This window comes from Protopterus annectens, chromosome 11.part0 (genome assembly GCF_019279795.1).
Source record: "Protopterus annectens isolate FY-2018-M chromosome 11.part0, PAN1.0, whole genome shotgun sequence".
Classification (NCBI taxonomy): Eukaryota; Metazoa; Chordata; order Ceratodontiformes; family Protopteridae; genus Protopterus; species Protopterus annectens.
Genome location: NC_056745.1, coordinates 1114361782 through 1114381813, shown reverse-complemented (window position 1 = coordinate 1114381813; position 20032 = coordinate 1114361782). Strand labels below are relative to the sequence as shown.

Genomic DNA, 20032 nt, shown 5'->3' with positions numbered 1-20032 from the left:
AATTACCCATAAACTCACCCTACCCTCTCACCCAGATGTAATTGGGGACCCCATTTCAAAAATCTTGTGCAATGAACCAGTGAGAGTGCATGATTCAAGGATGCAGGCTTTTGAGGGTTAAATTACTTATTGTAACCACATCAGCATAAGAAGCAGTATTGTTCACCACTTTGTTATAGCACCTTCAAAATATAGGATCATAGGAGATTATTAAGCTATCAACCTGGAGGTCATTTTAAGCCTAGCCATTTCAACCCAATGTAATTCCATACAAATATTAGTCAATACCCAAGACTGCATTTAGTGATGGCTGCCCATGTCCAGGAGGGTTATGGGCACATCAGCAGTTAATCCTAATTCTTTTCCAAGTACAAAACTCATTATCTTATTATAAAGGACATCTGTTACCTCCTTTGCAGACAGAGCTTCTGCTTTTTTTCACCTAAAGCAATAATTATCAATCTTGTTTTAAGTCCTTTTAAGCTCTCTAAAGACATCATTTTCACACAATCCTGTTCGGTTTCTTGTACAATTTCATCTATACCCATCTCATTTTATTTTCACATTAATAGCCTCTATGGTCTCCTCTTATCTATTTCTTTATCCCCACACCCACTCCATTTAATTTTTCACCCTTTCTCTCCCCTGTGGTCTTTTTCTTTGCTTTTTTCTTTTTTTCCTTTATTTTTACCTTAGTACAACTTTTCGGGGTTTGCTTGTAACATCATTTGTAAACATTTCTGATGCTCAGTGCAGAATCCTTTGCTTTTTATCCCCATGACCTTAATAATTTATGAATTTGAGTTATAGCTTATCACACACCCTTACCCATAAACCCATTCTGCACTTTCCCCTAGGCTAGTAAGGGGCTGTTAACTCAAAAAGCCTAGCCACTGGACCCTTTAGTTGATCACATTCTAGAGATGGAAGATTGAGAGTGTTAAATTGCTCATTGATCTATACCCCTTAGTACAGTATTACGCAGCAGATGTTCAGCATAGTTGTTTAAGGCACCAACACAACCATGTCAGTGTTTAAAGCACAAACACAACTACAACAGTTTTATTTTATTTTATTTATTGTTTTATATATATATATTTTTAAATTTCCCTGAAACCCAAACCTATATACTAAGTACATTTTTTATTATTTTGTCAGTTAGGCAGATCTGAGGAAGCTTTATTGCAAAAGCACTGTTAAGACATCTAACTTTTTGATACTGTGTTAAGTTATTATCTATTAGTTTTAGATTATTATAGATTTTTCAGGTCACTTATAATTTGCAAAGCTCACCCAATTTTGATGTGGATTTGCTTAGAGACAAGTTAACACTGAAGTATACTCAGAGGCAGCCTTCTGGTATTCCACTTCTATCTTAGATAATTCTTTTAAGAAGCTTTTGGTACACTGAGCTGCATCTTTTATTCATTTATTTCTTATTTGAATTTGAAAATCAAACTCAGGGATCTGGACTGATTGTTTGGTGGGCTACAACACTTGATCGTGAGACGATTTAAGGGAGAGACCCACTGGTTACATTTGAACTTCCACAACCAATTATATTTATTCTTTAAAACCACTCCCTCCACATGCTCACATTCCTAACTTTTACTCTACAAGAAATTTTGTAACTTCACTTAATTTTATTTTGTGTACAACTTTGTTAACCAGCGCTCATCTGCCATTAAACTATACTGATTGATTATGGAATCCAGAGTTTCTTTTTATAACTGTTTGTTTAAAGTTCCTGAAGTACTAGATTTTTTAGATAATTCACTTCTGAATACTGTATTACTGTGAAGAAAATTTGGTTCCTGCAACACTGGGGCTTTTCTTAGGCTTGCGATAATGAAGCTAACCATGATTATAGTCCCTCATATTTAGGGGCTTCACCATCCTGACTTTTCTTTAGATCATTTTTCCTTCTGTCTCAATTCTCAGTGTCTTCTGATTTCCACCATTTGCTGTCATTACAACTGTCTTACCTGTACTCACTTTTATGTGCCTTCAGTTTTGCATTCTATTCCTCTATCCTTTGTTGAAGTTCTTGCTCAAAGTCTGCCTGTAATGCCACATTCTCTAAATACAACAACTCTGTTGACCAGTCCTCTCTAGCCTATTGATAATGTAGTCCATTATCAGGATGAACAGCAGTGGGCTCAGAGCTGAACCCTGGTGGACACCCACTCCCACTGGGAATCCCTCTGTGAGACCAAACACTGATGTTCTTTGTGTTTCACTGTTGCAGTCATTACATTTGGGTAATCTGCTGGCAGGTTGCCCTCAGTTGGCCTGATTAACAAAGTCTTGGGTCCTGTGTCGGTTGCTGTCCCTTCTTCCATGACATCAGGTTGTCAGGGGTATAAAACATGCATCCGACGCCATTACATCAGTCTTTCTTGCCGTGCGGTGCCTGAAGCAGAAGCAGTTCTCAAGTGCTGGTCGGCCAACTCCTGAAATTTTCATTTTTGAGTTTCAAAACCGAAGTCTTCAACTTAAAGCTAAGTACCCCATTGGGGAAACTTTTTCTTGCTCCTTACCGATGTCAGTAAAAGTTAATAATTGCTTTACTTGTGGAAAGTAAATACCTCATAAAGATTTTCATTTGTACTGTATTCCTTGCCTAGGCCCTGACCACGATGTACCTTGCTGTCTGTTTTGTGCTTTATTTAATCAGCGCACTATCCATTGTCGGTACATTTTTGCCTCTAAATATTTTGGTTCTCGGTTTAATTATCCAGAAATGACACTGGTTAGCCATCCGGCTACCGGAATTCCAAAAAAACGCAAAGAAAAAGTCAGAGACAGGCCGTCAAGGTCCAAAACTGCCGACGACGCTTCTCCTAAGCCAGTCGCCAGTTTGCCAGTACTCAGGCGCTTTCGCAGCCCCTGATATTCACAATTTCTAACTCACAAGCCTCTACTGAGACCCATTCGAAGTCTGGTATGCTGCAAGAGGCTTCACCTATGGAACCCGTTGATGTCTCTACCTTGGATGGGTCCAGAGCGCCTGTGCAGGCACCGGCTTCTGAGCGTGTATTCAGGCCTACAGACTTGCATATTAAATCGACTCCACCTTCATTACTAAGGCCTAAATCTCGATCTATGTCTAAAAAAACTATGCCCAGGCCACATGTTCAGGCCCCTATGCCTAAAAAACAAATGATCAAAATGGCTGATGATCTAATTACTCTAATCAGGGGTAGTCAACCCCACTCCTCTAAGAGGCCTAGGGCTGAGCTTGATTATGAATCTTCTGATCAGGTTTCTGTTTCTTCTGACTTTTCTAATGACATGAATTTGTCCATACCTACTTATGAGGATTCTGATGCAGAGAATTCCATTCCCTCTGCTTCTCCCCCTGAGGATTTTTATTTTGGGGAAACTTTACATACCTTAAGGGAACATTTCCACTGGGAAAGTCAGGAATTTTTTGATTCAAAAAAGAGGCTTAGGGATTTCCTTCTTCTAACGCAGCATTTGACTATACCTCCTGTAGTAGACATTGTTGATGATGTGTTTTCAGAATCCAATATGGCCCCTGATTCCCTGCCTCCAGCTCCTAGTAAACCTGACCGATACTACAGGGCTCCTGAGTCCCACAAGTTCCTTTTCAAAAATCCCGTTGCAGATCCAGAAACAATTTTTCAGGGGTCCAAGGGCATTAAGGCTTCTACTGCTAAAAATCCTACCCCTTCTGATAGCTGGATAGATGGGGTAAGAAGGTTTATACTTCTGCAACCTTAGCAATCAGGGCTTTAAACTGCCAATTTCATATGTTAAAATATCAACAGCATATTATTGGACTGCTTAAACAGAAAATGATGTTGATTCCTGACTGTATGGAAAATAAAGATTTACAGGATTTATTGCATTCTGCTGAACAAGTTGAAAAACATACTTTGCAATGTGGTTTTGTTTCTTTAGAGGCCTCCTGCAGGGCTGCTGTTACTGGGTCTGTGCTTAGAAGGCATGCTTGACTTAAGGAGCAATCTTTGCCTGATCATGTTAAAGCGAAATTGTGGGATGCTCCTTTAAATCAGGACCGTCTGTTTGGCAATAAGGCTGAAGAAGTTTTAAAAAAGATGGAAGATAAAGCTAAATCTATGCAAACTGTTAAAGATTTCTTACAAGTGCAACCTCCAAGATTTAGTAGGCACTGGTCTACTAAGAATTGGTCTTTTCCAGCTCCTTCCAGATCCTCTCAAGCCAAACCCAGACACTCCAAAAGCACCAGGTTTCAGTCCCAGGGGGACTCTCAGAATTAAGCAATGGGGGGGGCTCCACTTCCAAATCTGGAAATAACAAAACACCCCCCTATGGTAAACAGTCTCAGTGACTTTCTTTTAAAATTACCAAGCACTTATCTTTTAACCGCCCCTTTGGGGGGAAAGATAGCTCTTCATGCAAAGAACTGGGAACTCATAACCCAGGACAAATGGGTTTAAATATAGTGTCCCATGGATACAGATTTCATTTCCACACGTTGCCAACACCAAACGGGTGGCCAGACCTGCTCCCAAATCAGTGGGCAGAGGCTCAAAAATAAGTAGTTTCCCTCTTAAACATGGGTCTATTCAACCAATACCAGAAGAGGAAAAGGTACAAGGTTTCTATTCCAGGCTTTTTCTGGTACCCAGAAAAGACAAATCATGGTGTCCAATTCTGGACCTGTTTACTCTAAACACCTTTCTGGACATTCCAAAATTCAAGATGCTGACTTTTCACCAGTTACTTCCTATGCTAGGCAAAGATGCCTAGTTGGCAACTCTAGATTTAAAAGAAGCATACCTGCACATCCCAATCAGGGAATCTTGCAGAAGATACCTACGCTTCAAAGCAAGCTACTTGCATTATCAGTTCTCTGCACTGCCCTTTGGCTTGTCTGCTGTGCCCAGGGTATTCACAAAGTGCCTGGCTCCAGTTATTGCTTTTTGCAGGCAAAGAAATATTCAAATATATCCATACCTGGACGATTGTCTAATTCAGGCAGAAAACCAGGGCATACTTCTAAATCATCTGGCGTTTGTAAAAAGGGTTCTAACTTGTCTGGGGTACACCATAAATGAAAAGAAATCACAACTGGTACCCTCTCAACAGATTACATTCCTGGGTGCAAGCTTGAATACAACTGCCCAGATGGCTTTCCTCATGCCAGAGAAGCAAATTCATTCATCAAACAAGTGGCCACAAAAACCCTGCTATCTGCAAGACAAATACTCCAAGCCTTGGGGTTCATGGCCTCCTGCATTCTTCTAATTCCATATGCAAGACTGCATATGAGGAAACTACAATGGTACTTAAAAAGTCTATGGAGTCAACATTGTCACAGCCTGGAAACAATGATTCCTATCATACCTTGCCTACGCCTAGAATTCCTATGGTGGGCAGAGGCCTGCCACCAAAACAAGGGACTGCCATTCACACTACCCCCTGCCACCCAAACCCTAACTACAGATGCATCAGACTATGCATGGGGATCACCTGGCAGGGAAGTGCATTCAGGGCAAATGGAACCCAAATCAAATGCACCTACATATCAATCAAAAATAAATGTTAGCTGTACAGAATGCTCTGACAGCCTTCAAGGACTACATTCTTCCAGGACAACTAATGGTAAAGACGGACAACACCACGGTTATGTGGTACATAAACAAGCAGTGGGGTACACTTTCTTACCCCCTCTGCAGACACTAGCCATGGCATTGCGGAACACAGCCTTGAGCTACCAAGTGCACCTACAAGCTCAATTCATGCCAGGAAAATTGAATACACTGGCAGATGGACTAAGCAGAAATCTCATGGACCCACATGAGTGGAAACTGGAACCATGGATTTTCAACATATTGACAAGCAAATGGGGGAGCCCAGACATAGATCTATTTGCCTCCCCCCAGAACTACCAGTTGGACAAGTTTTGCACAAGGACTCCCCACAAAGAAGCCTGTCCTTCAGCTGGAAAAACCTATCAGTCTACGCCTTTCCCCTTCTGCCTCTGCTCTCCAAAGTTCTGCTAAAAGTCAAACAGGACAAACCAAGAATGATTTTGATTGCTCCAGACTGGCCACACCAACACTGGTACCCACTCCTGCACAGTGTGTCACAGATATCTCCATGGCACCTGCCTTAGAACCCTTCCTTGCTGTCTCAGCAGGAGAACCAAATTCTGCACCCTCAGCTTCCAACATTGAACCTTGAAGCCTGGCTAATCACTTAAATTCACCCTTATCATCCCTCAGCAAATCTGTGATGGATGTCATCTTGGAGGCGAGAAGGCCTAGTACTAGAAAATCTTATGCTGACAAATGGAAAAGATTGTGTGCCTGGAACCAGTCTTTAGGGGTGAACACAGCAGCACCCAATTTACTTCAGATTTTGCAATACTTAACTGAGATGCTTCACAAGGGCCTGTCTTTTTCCTCTATTAAAATCCATGCTTCAGCTATTTCAGCTCACTGTAACACAGAACCACCCCTCTTCTCTCATCCCCTGCTCAAGCAGTATCTCAGAGGGCAAAGAACTTGAGACCACCCAGGAGAGCTCCTACCCTTGCCTGGGACATTAACTTTGTTTTGGAAAAGCTCACTCTACCTCCTTTCAAGCCAGCTGCTACTGCAGATTTAAAGTTTCTCTCTTGGAAAACAGCCTTCCTTTTAGCAATCACTTCAGCTAGAAGGATATCTGAATTACAGGCCCTTATGGCAGTGGAGCCTTTCATCATCTTTCATGCGGACAGGGTATCTCTGAGGACCAATCCATTCTTCATGCCCAAGGTGGTTTCCAGTGTGGCTCTTAATCAGTCCATTCATTTGCCAATCTTCTTTCCCAATCCACAAAACAAAGGGGAACGGATTCTGCATTCCTTGGATGTGCACAGACAACTTAGATTCTACTTGGATAGGACTAAATCTCAAAGAAAATCTGAACAATTGCTGGTAGCATTTGCTGCAGGGGCAGAGGGGAAGGCTATTTCAAAACAAACCATTTCCAAATGGATAAGCCATTGCATTCATTTCTGCTATAAGCACCATGGAAAACCTGTCCCCAGGGGATCAGATCTCACTCCACCAGGGCTGCATCTACTTCTGCAGCCTTTCTCAGAGGTGTTCCTACCAGGGATATTCTAGAAGCTGCTACCTGGAGTTCTGTACATACTTCCACCAAGCATTATCATTTACCAATTTTCTCTAAATCCAGAGCTGGCTTTGCCACTGCTGTCTTGCAGAGCCTTATAGCTGGCCCTGCCACTGCTGTATAAACTCCTCCTCCCAACCATAGCTTTGGGAATCTACCCAAATGTAATGACTGCAACAGTGAAACACGAAGAACATAGTACAGTTGTGTACACTTACCATAAATGTAGATGTTTGAGTGTATTCACTGTTGCAGTCCTGGTTACCCTCCCTCCAGCCCCCCCAATTTTCTCTGGCTATACCTATACTTTCTCTTGCTATGCTTAAAAGCCTTTTTGGTGTATTTGCTTTTGGATGGAGGTATATTTTTGTGTTTTTTAATTTTATTTGCTCCCCATTAGGGGCCACCTGACACCTGGGGCAAGAAAAACTGATGTAATGGTGTCAGATGCATGTTTTATACCCTTGACGACCTGACAACATGGAAGAAGGGACAGCAACTGATGCAGGACCCAAGACTTTGTTAATCAGGCCGACTGAGGGCAACCTGCCAGCAGATTACCCAAATGTAATGACTGCAACAGTGAATACATTCGAACATCTACATTTATGGTAAGTGTACAAAACTGTACTTTCATACTTGATTCATTGGGTTCATGTACATAGCCTGTACTAATTCTACCAATGTTTGTTAGACATCAAACCACTCCAGGGCTGCCCAAATCAGCTTTCCTGGGACCTCATCATATGCTTTCTTTAAGTATTAGAATGCCCATTTGGACTCTTTCCTCATCTCTAGCTTCTTCTCCACTATCTGTCTCACTGCAATATCAGGTTAGTTATGATACATACTGATCTGAATCCAAACTGCTCATCTCCTACTTTGCTTTCTACTATTCTCCATATTTGTTTATCAATCTCTCTTTACAAAACTTTCATGTAGTGTGATAGGAATTTGATACCACTGTACTGCCCACAGTTGAGGATGTCCCCTTTGTTCTTCTACATTGACACTAGTATGCTTATTTTCCAGTCATCTGGGATACACCTTTCTCTCTGTATTGCAATGAATACCCTCATAAGCCATTTCTCCTTTATCTCACCCAACATCTTGATCATATCTGCAGTGGCCTCATCTTAGTCCGCTGCTTTCTCTGACTTCTTTTCCTTAGTGTTGTTCTTACCTGTTCTGTGGTGGGCACCTCCTTGTCTTTTATTGTAGGCTGTGTTTGGAACCTCTGTGAGGTTTTCTTCAATCAGATGGTGATAGAAATACTCCTTCTTTTTGCTTTTGATGTCCTGTGGACTAGTGAGCAAGTTATTACTGGCAATTCTTATGAAATGTATCTATCTTTTGTCTTGCTGTCTTTGCCTTGCAATCCGATAAGAGTTTCTTTGTGCCATCTAGCGAGTCACATTCCAGAAGATGGCAGAGAACCTCGGATGCCTTGTTCTTTGCCGTTGTAACTCAACTGTTAGCCTCTTTGTAGCCAACAAGTATTCCTTATTAGCCTGGCCCATCTTCCACCTTTTACTGCTCTCCTTCTTTCTTCTGATGACATCCTGGACTTCTGCATTCTGCCACCAGCTTTCCTTATAGACCTTACTTCCATACCTGGCTCAGCTGCATATCTGTTTTATAGTCCACATGCATGCTGTTTTGAGGCACTGCCATTTTTTCAATTCCACTCATTTCCCTTTCTTCCTGGGGTGCTAGATCCCTGAGTAATTCCTTGAAACCTTGTGCTTTCACTCCAGTCAATGTTCAGGTCTTCTGCCTAGTATCTGTTGACCTTAGAGTCGTTCTTGAGCTCTGCTTGCAGGTGATTGTGACAACCAGTGATTTATGCTGGGGCTGACTGTTTCATTGAAGATGACTTTTCAATCACTAATTCTACCCCAATGCAATTTTTTTACCAGAAGGCCATTCTTGTTTGTGATCTTGTGAGTGTCTCTCATGCTAAACCATGTGTTGGCCACCATCAAGCCATTTGCTCGACAGAAGCCTAGAATGGCCTCCTCCTATACAGAATAGCCTCTGACTTCTTTATTCCTGTTACCCCACCCTCTTGAGCCCAGGCAGTCCTCATATCCTGTTCTGTCTGTCCTAATATATGCGTTCAGGTGACCCATTATCTACACCAGCAAACAAAATCGATCCTTTCTTCTTATGGTCACTGCACCAACAATATATCAAATAAGTCAAAAAACAAAAAGCTGTGTACATCAGGCCGAATAAAAACTATAATAAAATATTATAAAATATCAGCGTAAGTGCTTTTGGGCAAAGCCCTTCTTCATGCAATGATAATACAATTACTTACAACATCAAATATATACAAATTCAAAAATCAATGAACCAGTCAACTTTTATACATCACCCGCCTCTTTTTCAGTGAGGGTTTTAAAGGAATAGCTCCATTTAACCCTAGTGCATGGTCTGCAGCAAATTTGATGATCCATTTAAGTTAATTGAATTCAGTTATGTTAGAAACATCCCCATCCCTCTGATTCATAGCGACAACCTGTATGATCGTAACAGAAAAGCTGTGACTTGGAAACAGTGACAAGTGTTGATATAATGCATTGTGTTTGTCCCTAAGGCATATAGCCGATAAATGCTTCAAAATTCTAACCTTTCAGTGTACAATTAGTTTTCCCAACATAATAACATGGATATAATTTGCATTGTGCTAAATAAACAACATTAAAAGTGTGACAGTCTGCATACAGACAAAAATCATACCTCTTGCTGGTTATAGGATGCACAAAATAGTTCTTAATACTGATAAAGGAACAAGCCTTGCAATTTCTGCAAGGAAACATACCAATCCTTTTGGAGGTATGTCTGGAAGCTTGTCTCATATTAGGCTCATGACATAACAAATCCTTTAAGTTGCTATTATGTTTAAAAGCAAATATCGGTTTGTCACAACATTTTTCAACTGCTCATTACTTAACAGAATCTTCCAGTTTTGTTTAATAATATCACATACCCCACTTATATTGTCACTATACTTTAACATCACACGTGGATTAAAGACTTTGTCCCTGTCAGATTGTTTTCTATATTTCACTTCATGGCTCCCATTCCAGTTGGAAAACCAAGGATGAGCCTTATCCTTTCTATGTTTGCAAGAGACGTCTATACCTGTGTCTGTAATTTTTTGTGTATAACCTCTGCATTCCATATGATTCTGTAAATTCACTATCTCCCCGGAAATGTATCATCATTGGTACATAACCGTGATACTCTATGACCTTGCCCTACCACAATATTACTGAATGTACATCTGGGATGCATACTATCAAAACTTAAATAGTGATTCTTCCAGCAGCTTTTTCTAAACAGCTTGGTATATAAGCATCCATTATTTTCTTTACCGATATGGACATCCAAAAAATCCATGGTAACCCTATCATTATGCACTTTAAATCTCAAAAACTCTGTCGTGTTCTCTAAATAATCAATAAAGGAGCAGAGCTCCTCCTTGTTATCTCCCCATAGCAAAAGAATGTCATCCACAAATCGGACATAGTGTAGGAAAGATCTTTTCCATGGACATTCCTTATCAGTAAAGGCTTTATACTGAATGAAATAATTCTGGATCTTACCTTATTTGGTAGGAATGTTATTTTAAAAAAATCTGTTTGGTAAAAATGAGCAGTTTAAGAAAGACATGCTGCTCCACATTTACCTAATTATTAACAGTTCCTTTTCAGCACTTCTGAACTCCCACTTAATACCCAGCAGCTGACCAGAAAGCTAACGGCTTCCTAACTAACATACAGTACTTCCCCAGCAACACTATCAGATTTTAACTTAACATTCAGTCACTGCATTTAAGTGCTGACAACACCCAGGTGCTGTCCCTTAACACTGCCAGCCTTCCAGCTTATGCTCATTTGCTCTACTAGCCACTGCCTAACCTCTGCTTTACACACATCAGCTACTCCTAGTCACTGATAGACTTTTACCTAATAAGCAGCAGCTTCCAACAGCCTTCTCACACCACAAAATTAATATCAAACAGTTATCCATCAGCACTGCCAGGATCCATACTAATGTCCAGTATATTCCAGACAGCAATACTAAACTCCAGCTTAACCCATCCATTCATGTGTGGCATCTCTACAATGGTCAGCCATGTGTGCCTTACTGTAATATGAGATGCGCATTAACAGGTTTACTATTAAAGTACTAGTTTTGCGTTATATGCTCACAGTCAAATTATGCCTGACTGCAGACAGAGTAGAACATTAATGCTTGCCATACTCTGTTGTGAATTTTGACAATGACTTCTAAATATGCATACTTTGTGTGAAATGTTTCTGGATAAATGTGTGCTGTTCACATAGCAGTACAATGGACCTGAACAGGAATTACCAGTATGAAACGTCTGTGTTCAGTACACTCAGAACTACCACAACACGTGGAATTCTTAGGTCAGTAAGAGCTCTGTGGAAGGAATTGACATTTTGCTTTCAGGACGATATTTTGAAAGAACATTATTTCATTCTAGAAAGCAAAGACAGAAAGCATGTGGAGAAGAAATATAATCCTTATACTCAGGACAGGAAACAACTTGAAAAATACCATGTCAAGTTATAAACTAATGTGATGCACTGGTTAGGATATTGAAAAACATTTAATTCAGCAAAGGTTTATTTATTTTATTTATTTTATTTTACATTTGTTGACCGGGATGGTCCGACTGGATACATGTCCATTTTTCAGGAGGCCGGGGGAGAAAACTCCAGAGAAAAAAAAAAGTTACACTTTATATATAATACAGTACAGTACACTACCTGCAAAAACATAAAAAATTCGTTTCATACAAAGCAGAAATCAGTGATCATCATCAATACTGACAATTGTATTTAGATACAGTTTAGTTGAAATTCTAGGTTGATATCCATTGCTTAGTCAAGTCAGAGTCAGGGATAGGGGGAGCTTGACTTCAATGGGGAGGTACCTATGGTGGTGGATTAAGGAAATTAAACAAATTGTGGTGAATAAAAAAGGAAAAAAAAAACAGGTGAGAGAACTCACTGGGTGTGTTAGTACTAGAGAGTGTGTGTTCTGTGTCTATTTGTTACAGTTACTTAAATGTTTTTTATTGTTTTTTGAAAGATTGTTGGATGATAGATATTTGTATGTAGTAGAGGGGAGGGAATTGGAGTTCATTCAGATTGGCAGACTTGGGGGCTAGGGAGTTTTTGGAGTTGAGGGCTTTGCTTTGGACTTGTTGATTTTGCGAAGACAGAGAGGATTAGGGGATGTGTAAGATAAGATTGGGTAGGAGGAGGGGTTTTTGGTGTTAGAGGGGTTTTATCTGGTTGCTTAATAATTTTAAACGCTTCTGTGAGTTTACTATATCTTTTGGTGCTCTTACAATATGTTGATTGAAGTTATGCTCTTCTCTGCTTCCTTATCTGCTGATAGTCTTATGTTTAATAATTTCCTTAAATTAAATAATTTTTAATTGTGTACTTTAGGACAAGACAAGACTATTCCTTACAGGTACTTTATGGATAATGTAAATCAATATACTACTGGCCATTACTTCATAACATTTACTAATAACTCTGAAAATTAACTTCTTTGTTTTCTGATACTTTCTATGCATAAACAAATCATTACATTTGGATGTAATAGCTACTGTAGTAATACCTAAATAGCACAGCAAAATACTTCAGCTCATAGAAGTCTACTCAACCAGTTTATACAATAATTTATTATACAGCAGCAGCATGCGTTCAACTATATATGTGTAGTATCTGAGTATGAGTGTTAACAGTCTGTAAGGACATTTGTGTTTTTTAAAGGTGCTGTTGTAATTAGAAAGCAATGCAAATCTGCTTCCCTTGGAACCTAGAGCAGTGGTCTGGAAGTCTTCTCGTTATTGTATGGGGGGTGGGGGCAAGCATTAGGTCACAGTTATTGCCAACTGAATGTGGATAGTGGAGGATTAGGATTATGTCTACCACAATCATGCTTGTTACCAGTGATGAGGCTTGCCCTGCCTATCTGTAAAACATGTGGTGAAGTACATGGGGTTGCATGGTTCAGCTGTCTGTTGTTTTTTTCATACAAAAAACAGCTCTTGAGCTGGGACCACTGGTTGTCACAGATGTTAGCTGTAAATGAACAAACTAGAATTTGCACCAAAGAACTATTTAGTCCTCCAAGCCTGTTCCCTTTCCTCCCTAACAGGTAAGTAGAAGTCCCCATTTAGCAAAACATCCCCTAACTGTTAGGTCAGATTATAACTGAATTATGTCTGTTCCCTGCACTCCTGATTTTCACTACTGCATTTGGAGCCTTTGCTTCCTGCAAAGGGCATGTGATTCCATTATTATTTGTTTTAGCTTTTTAATGAAACATATTTCTCCAAATCTTATGATTGAGCCATCCGTCCTCTGTCTTCACATAATGCTACCTTGATTTTGTAAGTCTCACTTGTGAGGATTTTGTACATCTCACTTGTGAGTTATGTTGCCTTCTTTGACTTAATTCCCTTAAAGTACTTAAACTGCTCATGGTTTTTCCTTTCATTGTAAGTGGATATTGTGCTGAGGAAACAAAGAATAACCAAGATATTGATAACACAGGTGTGGGAATTTCAGGGGTTTGAGAAGCAATGAGCCATAATAATTATAATTTATTTTAAAGTAACTGTAGACTTAGGGGGCACAATACTGTTATAAAACACTAAATGGTACAACATATGGGGAGATAATTTATCAGGATGTGAGAGTAATAAGCAATCATTGATTAAAATAGTGTGCTGCTGAAGGAGTATGATGCTGGACAGAACTGCTGGGCTACAGGGTACATGAAATCTTGGATTGTAACATACTGCTGTAGTGGAAGCAGATTTTTAGTGAAGTGATTATGGTAGTACAGCCATGGGGGAGAACACATCTTCAGCTAGATGGGTTACTGCAGTACTGCCACAAGGGGTAGAGCAGATCTTCATACAGGTAGATTATTGTAGTACTACTACAGGGAAGAAAGCAACATTTCAGGTAGGTGGATTACTAAAGTGTTACAAAACGGGAAAGCAGATCTTCGGATAGGTGGATTACTACAGTAGTACTGATAAGGCATTCAGAAAAATTGAAGTCTAGCATTGCATCCAGATGAGGAATCTGGCACTGATATGCAGTAACACCTCAGATGTGTATTGACATACATCTGCATTATGCCAGTGTTAACTTTGGAATATCTGTGTTTATGTGGGAAAAATGCCTAACCAGTACAAAGTTATGTTATTTTGTAACTTGTTATACCTGTCATGCTATCAAACAGATGGCCTATATAGGAAGGTTACAATGTTAATACTAGATGGGAATGACATGTAAGGTCAGTGAAAATAAAAATAATATACAAGGCTGTCTACATGCCCCACGTGTGACATAGTGATCTATGTGCAAGAAGCTTCCTCTGTATCACACAAACACACACACACACACACACGCGCACACGCACACACGCACACACGCGCACACGCACACACACACACACACACACACACACACACATTAATACTGTGATCTTACACTGCAGTTTTAAATAAGTGGCTCTGCAGTTGTCAGAAATAGAAAGGCTAGTAATGAGTTCCTTTTCTATTTTTCCTTAGAATCCAAAAGGAAACGTATGTGCTATACATTACCCTGCAATCACAATATCTCAAGAAGAAGTGGTAAACGTTTCTGGAGCTGGTGACTGGTACTCTTTTTATTTATATTAAACTGTGTAGTCGAAACATATTCATACACACACACACACACACACACACACACACACACACACACACACACACACACACACACACACACCACCACCACCACCACCACCACCACCACACCACCACCACCACCAACAACAACAACAACAACAAAATCTTAGAATATAGTTATATGTATTTATTGGGAAACACTGAGAAAATAGAACAGCAGAATCTTTTTCCAAGATTCCATACTACACAGAACTTTATAAAATGTTATGCACAAAATAATAATTTCCAGCATAAACACTGTTAAGTCACATTAAAATACATAATCATGAATCAATAATTTACAAAGATGAAAAATAATGAAGCATGTGATGTAGTAAACTGTTATGGGATATGTACTTGGTGAAAGTTAATAAAGCAGTGATACTAATGTTTATAAATGGAATGGACACATGAATGAATAAAACAGCACGACATTTGTAAGTGGAGTGGGTGAAATGAACACAAGATCCTTCTATTAAAATGTGAAGGAAAGTATGTATGCCTCCCCTATGAAAGGCCATGATGAAGTTTTTTGTAAATTAATTATTCTATCATTTACTAGCACACTTTAGTTTCTCCTGCTGCTTATAGTCACAACTAGTATACAGGGTCTAAATTTTAGTTATACAAGGATACTCTGGAATCGCCTTCCTTTTATTGTTTCTTTCCACAGGACATCAACCTATGGTTCCTTTACTACAGGAGATCACCTTATGTTTCCTTTACTACAGGACATCATCTAGTGGTTCTCTTACTATAGTACATCACTTGATGGTTCCTTTACTACAGGTCACCACCTGATGGTTCTGTTACCATAGTACATGACCTGATGGTTCCTTTAATACAGGACATCACCAGATGGTTCCTTTACTACAGGACATGACCTGATGGTTCCTTTGCTATAGGACATCACCTTATGGTTCTGTTACTATAGTACATGACCTGATGGTTCCTTTACTACAGGACATGACCTGATGGTTCCTTTACTACAGGATATCACCTGATGGTTCTGTTACTATAGTATATGACCTGATAGTTCGTTTACTATGGGACATCACCTGATGGTTCTGTTACTATAGTACATGACCTAATATTTCCTTTACTACAGGACATCGCCTGATGGTTCCTTTACTACAGGACATCACCTGATGGTTCTGTTACTATAGTACATGACCTGATGGTTCCTTTACTACAGGACATGACCTGATGGTTCCTTTACTACAGGACATCACCTGATGGTTCTGTTACTATAGTACATGACCTGATGGTTCCTTTACTACAGGACATGACCTGATGGTTCCTTTACTACAGGATATCACCTGATGGTTCTGTTACTATAGTACATGACTTGATGGTTCCTTTACTACAGGACATCACCAGATGGTTCCTTTACTACAGGACATGACCTGATGGTTCCTTTACTACGGGACATCACCTGATGGTTCTGTTACTATAGTACATGACCTAATAGTTCCTTTACTACAGGACATCGCCTGATGGTTCCTTTACTACAGGACATCACCTGATGGTTCTGTTACTATAGTACATGACCTGATGGTTCCTTTACTACAGGACATGACCTGATGGTTCCTTTACTACAGGACATCACCTGATGGTTCTGTTACTATAGTACATGACCTGATGGTTCCTTTACTACAGGACATGACCTGATGGTTCCTTTACTACAGGACATCACCTGATGGTTCTGTTACTATAGTACATGACCTGATGGTTCCTTTACTACAGGACATGACCTGATGGTTCCTTTACTACAGGATATCACCTGATGGTTCTGTTACTATAGTACATGACCTGATGGTTCCTTTACTACGGGACATCACCTGATGGTTCTGTTACTATAGTACATGACCTAATAGTTCCTTTACTACAGGACATTGCCTGATGGTTCCTTTACTACAGGACATCACCTGATGGTTCTGTTACTATAGTACATGACCTGATGGTTCCTTTACTACAGGACATTGCCTGATGGTTCCTTTACTACAGGACATCACCTGATGGTTCTGTTACTATAGTACATGACCTGATGGTTCTGTTACTATAGTACATGACCTGATGGTTCCTTTACTACAGGACATGACCTGATGGTTCCTTTACTACAGAACATCACCTGATGGTTCCTTTACTACAGGGTATCACCCGATGGTTCATTTACCTGTACCCAATCATCCCATTCATTTTTGTATTGTAGCTCTATTAACCTCTCCATCCTACTGTATTGATAGTCAGATGGTAGAGAGTGAGTTAGCTTGCTGGTCCTGCAGGCCTACAGGGGGACCTACCCAACCCGGATTCACTTCAGAATCTCGAAATTGGTGGCGCACCCCTTCTCTCTGTCAGTGGCTGTCCAAACATTATTTAATGGACCCTTGGATTCCATGCATGAACACCATGACAGCACATGCTGTGCAGGTCAGTGCTACAAAGGTGCAGCACCCAGTGTTCCTGCTAAATATCTCCCAAGTGGCAAGCCAGAGCCATCTTCTTTACCACATGATGGGTGAGCTGGCAGTGTCCCTCACACCCATCCTCGATTGCCAACTCTATCGGGCACCTAAACTGTAAACTGAATTTGGGTCACATGGTCCACAGTCAGGGCTTTCTTCCCCCCTCTATTATCCTGGTTAGTTCTGGTCTTCTTTTTGTTACAGTACCTTGCCACATTACTCTTTTCTTCATATCTGTTATTTTTCAAACATATTTTAACTTTATTTCTCAGTTTTGAATTATATGACTAGTATTTTCTCTTATACTTATCCACTCCCCCATTAATTCTTTTAACTGTGTACTACTGATTTGACTTGCTCTGCACACTTCCTCTATTTGATAATGTGATGTCTGTTTCTATTAAAGGCCTGATCCTTGTTTGTTCGTTTCTTATACTGCAAACTACTCTGTCCATTATGAATAAATTATGCAACTTACTAGATTCACAGTTGTTGGCTCTATCATATCTATAGTATCTGTAGGACTGTGTGCCCTTGTAAACAACAAATGTGAATGAATGAAAAATTTTTTACAAGCTGACAATACTTGTAGTTTGTCTTTCTCCTCTTCAAAACAGGGGCTCTTCTATTCAAAAACATATCGATTCTGCATGTTCAACAGACATCTTAGGACCATTGCTTGGCATATTAAGCTGTGACTGACCCCATTATTTTTGAAAACATGTTCTGGGAATGTACAAGTAGAACTAACATAAGAGCTCTCATAAAATACTGCTTAAAGTTACCATAAATTACAAAAGAAAAGAATAGATTCATTATCTCTTTTTTTTTGTAAGTGCTTTTTGCCCCCCATTTATGAAAAAAAACATCAAGTCTGTCTCAGTCAGATTGCTGTTCCTTCTTCTACCTGTGAATTTCACCCAATATCAGGGCATGAGCTGTCTGGAGGAGCAATCAACCAGGCAGTCCTGGGTTTGCTTTGTGCCACCTCTTGCACTGTATGTCTGCTAATATCACTGTGTAATTAGGCACTGCTATCATGGATGGATCTGTCCATTTTACACACTGTAACTGGACCCCATAGAAGACCTAGCCATGTAATCCACTGATGACTAAGGTACTCCATCTCACCTGCTGGGTGAGTCTAGCTTACTCCCTACTCCAAGATCCCAAGGGGTGTCCTGTCTATCTAAACCCAGCTGGCAGGGATGCTACTCATTCAGTGGTTTGCATAAATCCTGGCAGAGACAGACTATGGGACATTTACTCTTGCCCTAAGGCTACCTTTCTGCTAGTTGTAATGTAGGTTCTGTATGACCGATGGGAGTCCAGTGCCCTCATCTGATACATACATGCTTCCACACACATGCTCCCTAAGAGCTACCATCACCTTCTTGGGATTTCAAGCCTATGCCCCAGTCAATGACTTTAATGCAACTCTCTGTTTGCACTATATCACAGCCAGACTAGGAGCCACTACTCACCCCCCCCCCCAAATTGGGGGAGCTGATCCCATGTCCATTCTCAGCCCTTCTCCACCTGGCTCTTTCAGTGACTAAGCTGTTATTGCAACTTGGGTAATCTAGATCTTAGTCAAGGCTTTATTCCTCCATGCCACAAAGCTGAGGTAGAACAGATTCATTATTTGTCAACTGTCAAAATTTTGGAATACATTAATACTCATAATAAAGTTAAGCACCTTATTAACACTGTTCAATAAACAGTCTTGATAGGTATGTGAACATTGATAAGTACCAACAAATGATAATGGCAATAAAGCTTTTCAAAGGCCAGAGAATTGTAAGTTTGGTTTAAAGACCTTTGACTGTACAGCTGCTTTGGTCTACAGCTATGATGTATATTGTTTGAATCATGCAGTTACTTTTATTTGAAAACAGGAAAACAAATTCCTTGAATACAACATGTAATATTATAAAAGTAGCAGGACTTGTTAAATCAGACTTTAAAAACACATTTAATGTGTCTCTGTTACTGCACTGCACTAGGGTTACAATGGTAGGGAATGACAGCTTGGAATGTCTATGTAGGTATTTGTGAACTGAGTAATATTTTTTATTCCTGGTTTGGTGCTTATTTTCATATGCACAACATATCAGCTAACATCTTGGTGTATGGCAACATGTTACTTCAAAGGCAGCGATGTAGAGCTCTGTCGAGGTGCTTGTTTAGATACGCACAACATATCAGCTAACATCTTGCTGTATGGCAACATGTTACTTCAAAGACAGTGATGTAGAGCTCTGTCGAGGTGCTTGTTTAGATATGCACAACATATCAGTTAACATCTTGGTGTATGGCAACATCTTACTTCAAAGGCAGCGATGTAGAGCTCTGTCGAGGTGCTTGTTTAGATACGCACAACATATCAGCTAACATCTTGGTGTATGGCAACATGTTACCTCAAAGACAGCGATGTAGAGCTCTGTCGAGGTACTTGTTTAGATACACACAACATATCAGCTAACATCTTGGTGTATGGCAACATGTTACTTCAAAGGCAGCGATGTAGAGCTCTGTCGAGGTGCTTATTTAGATACACACAACATTTCAGCTAACATCTTGGGGTATGGCAACATGTTACTTCAAAGGTAGCGATATAGAGCTCTGTCGAGGTGCTTGTTTAGAT

At 40.0% G+C, this 20032-nt stretch overlaps 1 protein-coding gene across 1 annotated transcript in view; it reads left to right on the top strand.

The window, feature by feature from the left end:
- Positions 1-20032, top strand: part of LOC122815724 (pseudouridine-metabolizing bifunctional protein C1861.05-like) — an 871888-nt gene that overhangs the window by 507211 nt on the left and 344645 nt on the right. Inside the window, exon 17 of the mRNA XM_044088476.1 lies at positions 14780-14868. Coding sequence (XP_043944411.1) covers positions 14780-14868 — 89 coding nt within the window. The remainder of the gene's footprint in view (positions 1-14779; positions 14869-20032) is intronic.